General features: G+C 31.8%; 1 protein-coding gene across 1 annotated transcript; it reads left to right on the top strand.

The window, feature by feature from the left end:
- Positions 1-6,040: 6,040 nt before the first annotated feature.
- On the top strand, positions 6,041-7,950 carry LOC110717778 (F-box/kelch-repeat protein At2g44130-like). Its single transcript, XM_021896545.1, has one exon. The coding sequence runs from the start codon at positions 6,449-6,451 to the stop codon at positions 7,706-7,708; it is 1,260 nt and encodes a 419-aa protein (XP_021752237.1). The 5' UTR covers positions 6,041-6,448; the 3' UTR covers positions 7,709-7,950.
- Positions 7,951-14,910: the final 6,960 nt, after the last annotated feature.

Below are 14,910 nucleotides of genomic sequence, written 5' to 3'. Positions count from 1 at the left end.
TTGTAGCTCTTACTTACAAACCATACCACAAAGTAGCCTCATCATTCATCAATCACATTCCCCTAATCAAGATGACATAAACAAACATGCCAACAACAATAACCAGATGTAACTAGCAATCACCATCAGTAACCAACAACACCAAAAAATAACCAACAACCAGCTTACTTAGGAAGGCAAAACCAACAAGCCAAGACTAGAGAACATTGGACTTCCAACATGCCAACAACAAGAACAATCATTACCAAACACAACAAAAAAAAACCTACAATGACCACACTCATGGAGATAGAAACAACAAGGCAGCAACAATATGAATCAACATAGGACTTCCACCATGCCAACAACAACAACCAACAGTAACCAACCACAACCATCAGTAACCAACAACACCCAAAACACAGCCATCAATCCACACACTCAGGAAGACATATCCAACAAGGCAACAATAATCAAGACAAGGAGAGGGACTCATTTTAACCATCAATAACCAACAATACCAAAAAACAGCCATCATTCAACACACTCAGGAAGACAGAAACAAGGCAGGAATAACCACAAGGAAAGGGACTCCTTACAACCATCACTAACCAACAATTCCAAAAATAACAGCCATCAATCAAGACACTCAGGAAGACAGATCCAACAAGGCAAGAATAACCAATACAAGTAGGACTCCTTATAACCATCACTAACCAACAATTCCAAAAAAACAGCCGTCAATGAAGACACTCAGGTACACAGACCCGACAAGGCACCAATAATCAAAGCAAAAGATGGACTCCTTATAACCAACAATACCAACAACAGCAACAATACCAATAACAGCAACAATACCACCAATACCAAAAAACAACAGCAGTCAAAAAATCAGAGAACATGGGACTCAAAGAAAAAATTAAATAAGTTAGGGTTAGGGTTAGGAATCGTTACGGAAGCAGTCATTTGGAGGGTTGAACCCTAGGGTTCATCCGCCTCACTTCATCTTCTTCAAATGGAGGGCCACCTGAACCAGCCTCCTTTGGAGGAGGAGAGGAAATCTCCGCCTTGTCAGGCTCATCGTTAGAGGACAAAAAATTATCCACTCCTGTTCCGGCAACCCACGAATTCGCCTCAGAGCCACCCTCGTCGCCTTCCTTGTAGCCCGGATCTTCGGGGGTGACCTAGCCCTTTTAGATCTGGGCTTTTGGGTGGGCACAAAACTACCCTCAGCGCTATCACACGCTTGATCTACAGCCACAACACTGAAATCTAGCGATTTCTTCCCACGAGACTCACCCTGACCCTCAGCCCTCTCCACGCACCCCTCCTCCTCAACGCTTTCAAGAACCTTACCCAAAGCTTTGTAGGTGGTCGAACTACAGTAAGGACCAGCCTCACCAGATTCATAAAATTGGCGAGGAAAGGGAGATCTGGTCTCAAAGGATTGAATGAGGGAGATAATCAACTTTCCCTCACCATCGTCATCAGTTGCAATATACGCATCATGGAGTGGATCAAGATTAACCATGGTGTTATGGGACTCGATTTTTCAAAGAGGAGAAAGGAAGACGAACAGGAGAGAGGAAGACGAACAGGAGAGAAGAAGACGAAGAGGATGAAAATGAACTAGGGTTCATCTGGAAGATTCTGATGAAGAACGCATGAATAATACCAACCATCATTAATTGTTGGTGGTTGGGAATGGGAGTGAATGTGAGTAGTTGGGGGGAAATGGGATAATAAATGGAGGGAGTAGTTAAATTAGGGTAATATGATTAGTTTTAGGTTAATGTAATTAAAATAACATAAGGGTAAAAATCAGAAAATTAGAGTTTTTAAGTAAGGGTAAAATGGTAAATATGTAATTTCTGGGGTTTTTTTTAATAAAAAAGGAAAAAAAAAAACAGAGAGTTGCACATAACCCTAATCATCCCGAATTGGCAAAAGTTGCACAAAACAATTAACGGAGGTAGTACTTGTTATTTATTTTGCTGGGTTAATCTACACCCATTATTTATTATTGGACTTATACCAGGATCCGGGCCCTTAATGGCCCCCCTGGATGGTTTGCCTCTGTATATGATCAAATATAAATAAGATATTATTTTATAAAAATCGGAAAACTTAGGAATTTAGTTAATTTAAGGTAATATAATGAAATCAAACAAAGTCTATTGTATTTTCCTCATAAAATCCGAAATTATTAAGCTTCCAAAACTCATTTTTATTTTCTAAATTTGAACCAAATATTAAAAATAAATTAAATCAGTTTTTATTTTCTCAAAAATCCGAAAATTACATATTAATTTTCGGTTTTATGAAAACAATTAAATTAGGAAATAATTAATTAAAATTTGTCCAAAATAAATGATTAAAAATCAGATTTTAATATTTTATGAAATATTCAAATATAATATTATATAAGAATATAAATTCGATTTTATATAAAATAAATAAGAGCATAATTAATTTCATTTAAAATCCAAAATAATAATTAAGTTTGAAAATAGTTTTGGCACCAAAATTCAAATATCATTTTAGTTCCAAAATTCAAATAAATAATTAAATTACCAAAATACCCTTTTTGAAAATAATTAATAATTAATTAATTAGAAAATACTTCTCAAAAATACGGGGTATTACAAATAATACTGTGGAAAAAAAACAGAGAATCGAGTTTGATAGATTACTTATATTGCACACACACGCATTGCGTGCGCCTCTTAACTTGTTATTATAAAACTAACTAAAGATTGCAATCCATTATAAAAAATTTGTCAAAGACCGTGCGTTGCACAGGATCTAAGCTAGTAATATGTAGATAATACAGACATGTAGTAAAATATATACAACGTTCTATTGTTAAAACAAATTTAATTTATTACTTCGCATTAAATCATGTTTCGAACTAGACTAAAATTATTTTGAAACAAATAAAATATCATCACCCAACACCACCATAATATTTAACTTCTACCTTAAACATTAATGATATTTCTACCTTAAACATTAGATCAAATTGCATGCCCTAGCTAACTTAATCAAGATAATTGAATTGGTCTTGTCAACTATGACCGCAGCACCATGTGATACTAACATTATAACATGAAGTTGGGGATGAATAATGAAGATATTATCTCGATTATTAGCTGTCTTTTCAATAGTCATTTGACGAGTACAAGAGACGTTTTCATATTAAACTTGTTAATTTAAAGACGTGAAAAATGTCTTTCAACTTTAAGTGTTAATGCATTATGTATATATGCACTTTGGCAATTTGAATGCTAGCTTTTTTCCAATTGATTAGCCAAAAATAGCTAGCTTTAGGCACATTTTAATCAACTTGCATTCTAGACCCAACCTTACTGCCATTGAACGTATTGCAAGGGGCTACTTCGTTAAGATAGTATGGGATCAATTTTTATTTTAAATATCAGCTTCTTTCTGAGTATTCCGTATTTACTTATGTGATATATAATGCACATATCTGACCTTTAATATTGTTACTTTCGTATTAGTATTTTGAAGAATTTGAGATTTAGAAAAACGAAGTGAATGACAAATTTACTGTGGAAAAAATAAAGAAAAATTACATACATTGTGATATTATATTCAACTAATACGAGTAGATGTGCAATTAATTAGGAACATCCAATACAAAGTAATTTTACTATGCATCTAGACAATATAATACTCTGTACTTCGTTATGAAAAATTATACTATGGTAGAGAAGGTAAAAGATTATTTTGTATAATTGTAAAAAAATTATACAACTCCAAAGTTGTAAATAATATGAAACGGGAAAAGTCTACTACCGTAGTGTAATAAAGAATCAAAACTATGAGTGAGATATTTTTTGGTAAGATTTGTTTTAACACGGGTAGTTAAGATAGGTTTGTGCGAGTATATTAAGATCTTTAGACAGTACTTGGATTTGGACAAAATAATCGGTGCCTAATTGGACAATTCAGTTAACAAATTGCTATTGCTTTATAGGCTATACTTTTCTTGTATGAAAATAGTACAGAGTTTGGTTTTAACTCGATTTTAGTTTTGCCTAATTAATGTAATTACTTTGAATTATTTTTTTCATGTGACACTGTGACATGTATATGCTAATATACATTATTTTTATTAATAGATGGTGTGATATTTTAAACATTAGCTCAAATCTTTCAGCAAATATATTATGCATTGTTAGTTACTGTACCAAAAAAAAAAAACCAAAAAAAAAAAAAAAAAAATTAAATAAATAAATTAAAAAATAAATAAATAAATTGCACTGGAGACCCATGTGCACTTCAGCACTTGTTTCAGTTATCCTAGTATAAACTATAAAGTGTGAGTTCCATATTTACATGCATGGGTGAACAACTTTGTGCTTATTTGAGATTTTAGCTGATTTTAAAAATTAATCATTTGTATAGATAAAATTATCATGATTATTCTTAGTGTGTTGAGAGTCCACACATAGGCTAAATGGTATTTGTTCAACTTATACCATTTCCAATGCTTTATCAACTAAGACCAAGTTCTTTTCACCTTATTTTCATTTATTTATGAATCAATACTATATACTAAAGTAATCACCAATATTATCCCCAAAGTACACGTGTCACGCTCACAATAAAAAAAAATCTGCCAAATAAAAACCCTTTTTTTCCCAAAAAGATAGCTGATAATAATAATAATAATAACAATAATAATAATAATAATAATAATAATAATATGCAGCCTAAACAACCTAAAAAATTGAACAATAATAACAACTTAAATAAATAAAATATTTTTTAATCATTAATCTATTAAATGTATATTCTCTTGAATCTTTATTCGTTAATACGTAGTATATAAAATGTATTGTTCGTTTTCTACTTAAAAAAACAAAACATTTTAACTCAATTTTAAATTCATAACATGTCAACAAACTAAAATTAGAGATAAGTACTCTACATTACTGTATCTAATCTATAATAATTTGATAACATATATAGATACTTTTTATAAACTCATAGTAATTTATAAAAAAAAAAAAAAAAATCTTGTGACTATTCGAGCGTTGCTTGGGCAAAGAACTAGTTAATAAGTTAAAAGAAAGGTACCGTAAGTACTAAGTTCAATTTACAGCTAAATAAAGTTCATCGTATAAATTCTTGTAAGAAAATCATGTGGATATAATAATGCACTCTTACTGAATAGATAGATCATGTCACAAACTGCCTAATATCCACCCTCGATCACCATTATTGGTGGAGGCACCATTTTTTTTGTAACATCTTGAATTAAAGGGCACCGATGGATAGAAATTTTGCCCCAACCAAGGTTCTACATTGAGCGCAGAGCCGCGGACTAAAGTTTTTTTTCCCTATATATAAATCGAAATGTGGATATAATCATTAAGAGACCTACTTGGTTATGTGATAGGAACAAAAAACATAAGTTATTCCAATGTTTTCAATACTAGAGACTAAAATTTGTTATATTTATGAACATATTGTGTTATCCGGTGGACTTTAGATATTAAATTACAGCCCAACTCGACACAACTTTTTCTATTAACACATGGGTTCATCTCGCTCGAACTACTAGCTTAGATATCGACAATTGCATCCTTTTCAAATCCTAGACTGATATGAAAATCGAAAACCTCAAGAGGAACTAATAGATGTGGCAAGCTAGCTTAAGCCTATGAAGTGCATTCTTATTTGTGACCTAAAAACTTGGTTATTGTATAATTACAAAATTCTAAAAATTGCTCCATACAAGATTTTTAATTTAAAACACAAGAAATATTGATAAAGAAACCTTCGGTGATTTAAATAAACTCTCAAACACAAATAAATAAATAAATAAATAAAATATTACCTACATACTCTATTACTCTATAGATCCATAATACATGTCATTATAGTGTTTGTATAATGTGCATTACTACTGCTAAGTTATTATAGTTTATATTTCGAAATGACACTTTGATAAACAAAAAGTCATTTAATATCAAATTACCATTATAAGACAACCTATATTTCGAACTAAAAGATTCTATCCAAAAAACGACTTATAATTTAGGTCGGTGAGATTACGTGATAGAAAAACAGATGAACTTTATCCTAAATGAATCATCCGAGAAAAGACTCTGGAGCAAATCAAATAACCCTAATTACAAACTTAGATACTTTGTAAGTTAATTTCTTAATAGAGTACAAAATCAAAAATTCTATTACATTGCCAAACGACACAACTTTTGCACAATTAGCAATTTTCCAACTCCAACTTGTAACGTGGGGCGCGGTTAAATTTTCCCTTATATATACTCTTCTCTTACCACTTTGTCTTCACTACTTCACTTCACATCCATTTTTTCCATCACTCTAAAAAAAAAAAAATTGCCCAACTTCCCAAAATTCCTCACAAATTTCTCATTTGAACAACAAAAATCAATTAACCCTTTAATTTTGTTGATTAATGGGAGATAATTATGCTACAAAATCAATGGGGTTTCTCCAATTTGAACAATTAATCCCTGGTTTACCAGATGATTTAGCAATGGAGTGTCTTTTAAGAGTACCCATTACTTCTCATCCTTCCCTTAGATTAGTTTCTCATCTATGGAAGTCTACTGTCTCTCATCCTTCTTTTTTCTCGAATCGCCGCCTCGCTCGCTTCGCCGAAAACCATGTGTTTCTTATTCAGCCACAGTCGCCTCCGCCGCCGTTACCGGTGGCTGAAGATAAAAGTTTACTTGAAGAATTTGAATCCGATGATAGTAACAAACAAGTTGTTAATGGGAGTCCACTTCTTTACAATCTGAATGTCTTTAACACTAATAATGATGAATGGCGTTGTTTAGCTGGGGTTACAATCCCTACATTTTCGCAGTGTGTGGTTTTGCCGGCGGTGAGGAAGTTGGTCGTGTTGGGCGGGTGGGACCCGGCGACGCTGGAGCCAGTCTCGAGGGTGTTGGTTCTGGACCTCGCCGTTGGGACGTGGAGGGAGGGGTCTCCGATGCCGACGGCGAGGTCGTTCTTCGCCTGTGCGGCGGCAGGGCCTTCCACGGTCTACGTCGCCGGAGGGCACGACGGACAGAAGAATGCCCTCCGATCGGCGGAGGCCTACGACGCTGTGGCCGACAAGTGGAAGGCCCTGCCGCCTATGGCTGAAGAACGAGACGAAAGCTACGGACTGTCCTTAACAAATGAGGAAAAGTTCTGTGTTATAAGCGGATACGGGACTGAATCTCAAGGGAGATTCAGGCCCGATGCCGAAGTATTCGATCCAGAGTCGAATACTTGGGAGATTGTTTCCGGGGTATGGCCGTATCCCGGAAACAATCCCAAATCTACCGCCGTTGTCACGGTAGAAGGACAACGGCGGTGGTGGTACGTCCTTGAAGGGGAAATAAAAGAATTCCAATGGGAGGACAAGGTGTGGAAAGGGTTGAATCTAGGTTCAATTCCGAAACGAGTAACGGAGTTATGGTCATCTTCATCATCGGTGTCTTTGATTGATGTTGGAAATGGTAAGATTTTTTTGATGGGAAATGGGGAGAATTGTGGTGGGGAAGGGATGTTCATCTTGGAGAGAAAAAATGTGGATAATAACAACAACAACAATAATAACAATTGCAATAAAGGTCAAGGTGGAGTTAATTGGAGATGGCAACATGTTCATGCTCCTCCTAGATTTTTTGGCTTCCCCTTCTCCGCTTCTCACCTTCTTATCTAGGTTTACATTGCTATTTATCGAATATGTAACGAGTTTATTACGAGTTTAACTTATCGTCGAGGTGAAAGATGGTCGAGGATTATTGTTGCAAATCAAGTTCGGCCAAAGCTTTTAGAGTTGAGGAAAAAAAAATTGTCCATACAAATGTTTTAATGAAGTACATGTTATTATGTTACTCCGTGTCTAATACGGATGTTTGAATATTGTATAAATCTAGGCAATGAGCGGTTTACAATTCTTAATTTGTTTATTATTGTTATCATTATTATTATTAATTTGACTTGATTTTGCATTTAAAAGTACGGAATACTAACTACTCTAGATTATGAGTTTAAAACTTATAGATTGCAATTAAAACGCTAACTCTATACATTCGAACAATAATGCACATATTAGACTTGGTAATTTGGATGGTTATAACTTATATAAGGAGAAAAGGAGGTGGTGTATGAAGTGGCGTGTAAAGTGGTGTGATTTTGTAAAAGGTGGACAAGCAAACAATTTATATTTGGGGAGAATAATTTCAATTTTTGAATTCTTAGAAACCCGTTTGACGTGTACATGGACAACATAGCCTAATAGACTATTCAGCAATGTCCATTGAATACATTCTGGTTTGGTAAAAGCTATTAGGAGTTCAAGACTTAGTAAATCTAATATTATATATCACTAATAAAAACAACCGGATTTTACAGTGAGACCACAAAACATCGACACTGGCATTTTAATTTTCGTCAAGTGTCACGCCACGTAGCTATTGTTATGACATATACTTACCTCCGTTTTTTTTTTAGTTGACACGTATTCCTTTTTAGGAAGTTTATTTTTAGTTGACACGTTTCCTATTTGGGTAAATTTTATACCTTGTATTTATTAGTATACCCCACTTGCTTTATTATTCTCTCTTATTTTCTCTCTTCTCCTTAATATGTGTGCCTAAATTTAACGCGTCAAATAAATAAAAACGGAGGAAGTATGATGCTAATTAAGCCAATTGTATTATTGAACATTTAAGCCAAACGTTTATCCTAAAATTTTATCAACAATCTGGGCATCAACATAGATATCTACTTCCAAACAAAATTACAAAAATTACACTATTATTTGATATTGTAAGTCTTAAATATCCTGCATTATCAAAAGGGATTAGATGACCATATTTCACATTCAAGTAAAAAGTTTATCCTAAAACAAAACTAGTCACTAATAAATAAAGTCGGTCTCGCAGCCAAACCACGAGATAGCGACACTTGGCATTCCAATATTTCGCCAAGTGTCGTGCCATGTAGGCGACAAATAGGTATTATTGTGAACATATGATGCTAAATAAGCGAATTTCGGATAGATTTTTTAAGATAAAAATGTTGTATAGAGTTTTATTATCAATACTCTACTAATATTTCATATATAAAAAATTAATCATAACTTTTAATAAAAATCTAATAACTCAGTTCTATTCCATCATAAAATTCGTTTTAAAAAGTTCTTTAAAATAAAATCCATGTATAATATATTTAAAATAATAGAGAATTAGTAAAAATAAGTTTTAATCAATAAAAATACTTTCTGTTTAGTAAAAATAATTTAAATATGATATCGCATGTCTAAATATCCTGCATTATCAAAAGTGATTATATGGCCGTATTTAACATTAAAAAAAGTTCATCCTAAAATTCAATAAACAACCTGATCATCGCCCGGGGCACAAAACTAGTACTCCCTCCATTTCATAATAAAACCTATTTTTCATTTTCACGGGAATTAAGAAAGTTGGTTGGGAGTACAAATATGCATGTGTGGTTAGAGAGAGATAGAGAGAAAGAAAAAAATGGTTGAGAATTATTGAAGAGATGTAGAGAGAAAGTGTTGGGAATTGATGCCAAAAGTACAAAAAAGAAAATAAAAAGGATAATAAATCATCAAAAAGAGGGTATTATTGTCAAAAAGTACTATCTATAAATAGAAACAAACTTTTAATTGTGAACACCCGAAAACAGACTTCTAATTATAAAACGGAGGGAGTAACTAATATATAAAGATAAACTTTTAGCAGGCCACGAGACAGCGACACTTGGCGTTCCAACTTTTCGCTAAGTGTCGCGCCACGTAGGCGGCAATAATTAATTATTAATATGACACGTATGATTTATTTGAATATATTTTTTGTAGAATAGGATAAAAAAAGTTATTTTAGAGTTTTATTTTAAATAAAATGTGAATAGATTTAGTTGGATAAAAAAAAAAGTTATTTTAGAGTTTTATTTTTAATAAAACTTTGATTTAGAATTTTATTTTCAATAAAATACCAATATTTTTATACAAGTGGCGGATGCAGAGAGGTATAAAAAGAAAAAAGGAAAAAATCAAAAATCAAAGAGACATGTTATTTTATATAACCGTTCTCTTAAGTCTTAACATGCAACTAGCCTTTCCCTAAATGTTCAGCGAAAATGAAAAGAGATCACAGCTTTAGAAAACCGCTCGTTTTAGTTGTACATTATTATTTCTAATTTTTTTAGATTGTCAAGTGATTATTAATCCATAAAATACCCATAAACAGACAAATATGGTTGTCAAGTGATTATTAAAATGAGTAGAAAATTCAAATAACATATATATTTTTTAGATAAAAAGTTGTATTTTAAAATTCAATAAACAACGCGAGCATCGCACAGGGCACAAAACTAGTTAATAAATAAAGTCGGTCTCGTAGTCCAGCCACGAGACAGCAACACTTGACATTCCAATTTTTCGCCAAGTGTCGAGCCACGTAGGCGACAAATGGGTATTATTGTGACACATATGATGTTAAGTAAGCGATTTTTTAAGATAAAAATGTTGCATAGAGTTTTATTATCGATATACTTCTAATATTTCATATATACAAAATTAATCATAACTTTTAATAAATATCTTATAACTCGGTTCTATTTTCATTGTAAAATTCGATTTAAAAAGTTCTTTAAATTAAGATCCATTTATAATATATTTAATTTATTTTAAAAAATAATAGAGAATTAGTAAAAATAAATTTTAATCAATAAAAATAATTTTAGTTTGGTAAAACTACCTTCAATTTACAACACAAAACTACAAAAAGTACAGTATTACCAGTATATATATAAGCGATATGATCTGATATCGTATGTCTAAATATTCTGCATTATCAAAAGGGATTATATGTCCGTTTTTAACGTTGAAGCCAAAAAGTTTATCCTAAAATTTTATCAACAATTCGGGCATCGCCCAAGCACAAAACTAGTATATATATAAGGAGAGTCACATAAGATTAAAATTTCTTAATGCGCCATGAAGGATTATAAATTTTAGTTATAGCCAATTAATAAGAGATTTGTAATTTCTTTTAGAATCAAATAATTCAAATGCCACATAAGCAAAATTGGCGAATGAGATTTTAAAGTTTAAATTAATTAATATAAAATACTATCTTTTCATATTAGGAATTTTATCTAAATATATAACAAATGAGAGGAAATTCACAATTTATTGTAATAAATAGCCTGTCTTGTGTGCGGCTGGCCACATCATGTGACCGGTTGTAAAATAACAAAATAATCCCTATAACACTGACCGAGTAACCCTTATAACACTGTCTGAGTAACCCCTATACCACTGACGAAGTAACCCTTATAATACTGACTGAGTAACCCCTATAACACTAACGAAATAACTCCATTATTGTTGGTCACACGGTGTGGCCAGCCACATATAAGAATTTTTGTTAAAATAAAAATATTAAATGATATACTACATATAACGAATAAAATACTACGTATCAAATTTTATCACATTACAAAATATTTGTTTTTAAAAAAATACAAACAAACCATGCATTACACAGGCTTCATCTAGTTACAAATGGAGGTGGGCTCGTGGAGGGATTTAAACTTGTAAATTGTAATCCATCGTACATGTCAAATACAAAGAAAACTACTCTATTTTTTTTTAACACTTTTAGTTATCATGATAGTCTCGTTTCTTGATACAATTTTGTTGGACGGAAATAGGTAGTTTTGTTTTGACACAAACTCTTAAATAGACATGGTTTACACTAATTTATTGTGGACTATTAATATTAGAGATACTATATTTGTTTTATTAATAAAAAAAAGGTCATTATATTAAAATAAAGGTTATTATGTTGAAATAAAAGTCTGTATTATAAAGGCTATAAAAGGTTTTTTTTTAATGAAATTTTATGTATATTAATCAATATGAAAAAAAGGTCACTATGTTAAAATTAGGGTCACTATATTCAACATAACGTCATACTTCAGGTTCACAATAATATTAAAGGTCACATAAGTTTTAATAAAGGTTACTATGTTAAAAATTAAGGTTACTATGTTAAAATTAGGATCACTATATTTAATATAATGTCAACTGCGTGTACATAAACCTTAGGTCCACAATAATATTATTGTGGACCAGGTCCACATAAGTTTTTTCCTTATTTTGATAGAGATGTGTCTATCAATAGTAACATAACGGATAGACAATTAAGAGCAACTCCAATGCCACATAAGCTTTTAAGCTAATTATCTTTCTAGATAGTTTGAGCCCTAGTGGCTAGCTATTAGCTTACTATTTATATTATGATTTTATTATTTTCATTTTATTACTAATTTACTTTTAGCATTTTTCTGGCAAGTTTTTTTCAAGCAAATTAATTTGGCAAAGCTAATTACATATTCTAACTCCAATCTAGCTCCAATGTCAAGCTAGTAGCTAGTGTAGATTTCGGATTTTTGGTTAATTTCAGGTCGTTTGTCATTTGGGTCGGGTAATCGTTTAATCATATTTACTACATACTTATAGTATTTTTAAAAATTGTTTTTTTTTAAACAAATCAATTCATTAATCAAAAGGCATACGACATCTACAAATGAAATGTAAATCAACAAATATATAAAATTGAATCAAATAATGGTTTCCTTCATCAAAGCTGCGCTATGATCGTTGAATAGATCTTGCACTGTGATACATCTCTCGCACACATCGCTGGAATATACAATCTTTTCGAAGAGGCGGTCTAATGATTTGTTGTAGCCGTAAGGATGATTTTCATCTGATTCACTTGAACGCCTTTGAAGATTTGACAACCGTTGCAATCCCGTACAATTCTTTACCAACGAACTAATAACGGGGAAAAAGATGATAACCTTTTTAATAAACCCTAACACAAAAACAAAAAACAAAAAACAAAAAAACAAAAAAATAAAAAAAAAATAAAAAATTAACAAAAACAAACTGAAAAACTAACAAAAACTAACGGCTCCATCGCAGGGAGACACTCCATCATAGGGAGACGGATGAACATCTACACTACTAGTGTAGATTTATTAAAATCTAAATTGCAAAACTATAGAAAAATTAGGAGAAAAGGGTCGGAAATAGTCTGATTTCCGAAGAAATTAGCCTATTTTCAGCCTAAACGACCAAAAAATTTAGAAAATCCTAGAAAAGAGGAAAAGAGGAGGAGAGAGAAGCAGCGTCATATAATAACTCGGGTTTTTAAACCAAAAAAAAAAAGGTCTTATCTTATCGTCCACCTCTGAATCGATTTCTAGTCACTGGATTTTTATAATTTTGTTGCTTTTATCAAACACAAGTGAATTGATGTCACTCGATTTTTATAATTTTGTTGCTTTTATTAAACACAAATGAATTGATGTGTATTCTGTATTTGGTTTTTTGTTGACAGATAAAATACTAGTATCTATCTCTTGTTTCAGTACAATACAGAATATGAGATTGAGAAATAATTGAACAAGACTACAAGAGTAATGAAGATTGAAGAACCAGCAAAACAATATCATCGACAAAAGTAGACACGTAGTATAGCCAATAGTGTAGTACTTGTACAAAGCTATAAAGCCAAAAGTTTAATTTGTCGCCTGTATTAATAAGTCAGGTAGTATTTGTTAATTAAAACTTTATTCTTTGTTTTTTTGGCTGACACAAATCAATTAAAGTTCTATGAATAATTGAAATTGATTGATAGCCCATACTCGTACCCTGCTACTTTATTTATTTATTTTTAATTTTTTTATTGTTATTTTTTATTGTTATTTCTTTATTTTATTTTTTTTATTTTTTTTTATTATTATAGGACAAGAATATGTTATTTTTCATTTTCATATTTTAGTTTTGAGAGAAGTAGACGAAATTTGATTCTAAGTTTGTGCAATCTCGAGATTTTTCAACAAGTCTTGTGCATGACTAGCTAAGTATGAGTAGTTTTTTTGTCAAAAAAAAATAAATAAAAAACTAAGTAGCTACATTATGGTGTGGAAATATTTGTATATATGAGTTTCTCTTATTTATTAATACAATAATCCGAGTAATTTCAATTTAATTTATAAGAGTAACCTTATTTTATTCATGAGGGTTATCCTAATATATATATTGTGCAGTTATATCCATCAACTAAATTAAAAGCTCACATGTTCATTCGAGCAACCTCTATATATTTTTTTTAAGAATAATTCCATTTGATAATAAGAGTAACCCCATTTTTCATTGTGATAACCCCTCACTCCGTAAAGAGTAACCTCATTTGATCATCGTCATAATCTTCATTTCCCTAGTAGTTGCTTATATGTGAAGTAGCCACACCATAAACCAATAAAAGTTGGCTCAAGTGGTAAGCAACTTAATCGATGCATGTCGCTTAAGGGAGGTCTCGAGTTCGAGCCTCACCGAATGCAAAAAACTGGAATCGTGAGGGAAACTTTAACCACTTGAGCTATCGCTCACTCTCAGGTTTTCGAATCCGAAGGTAGTCGAAGCTAAGCTCCGGTGAACCGGGAGGGACATACTAGAAAAGAAAAAAAGAAGTAGCTACACTATCAACTAATACTGTGGTTGTGTGGTTGGCCACATATAATAATATTTTTGTTATATTTTAACCAATTACGTTTATTACTTTCTTTGTCCAATAATAATTGACACGGTCTAACTTGATATATCAATGTATTAGTTCAACCTTATATATGTGTGATTAAATATTAGTAAAACAAAATAATAAAAAGCAAACAAAAATTCTTATATGTAGCTGGCCACATCGTGTGGCTAGCCATCATAGAGGTTACTTCGTTAGTGTATTAGGGATTACTTGGTCAGTGTAGGTTAAGGGGTTATTTCGTCAGTGTTATAGGGTTACTCGATTAGTGTTAAAG

This window comes from Chenopodium quinoa, unplaced genomic scaffold, assembly GCF_001683475.1.
Source record: "Chenopodium quinoa cultivar QQ74 unplaced genomic scaffold, ASM168347v1, whole genome shotgun sequence".
Taxonomy (NCBI): domain Eukaryota; kingdom Viridiplantae; phylum Streptophyta; class Magnoliopsida; order Caryophyllales; family Amaranthaceae; genus Chenopodium; species Chenopodium quinoa.
Note: the sequence above shows the minus strand (reverse complement) of the source record. Positions and strands in the feature narration are given on the sequence as shown.

What these genes read in the sequence shown, in the direction of transcription:
- LOC110717778 (XM_021896545.1), top strand. Translation starts at nt 6,449, where the DNA reads ATGGGAGATAATTATGCTACAAAATCAATGGGGTTTCTCCAATTTGAA.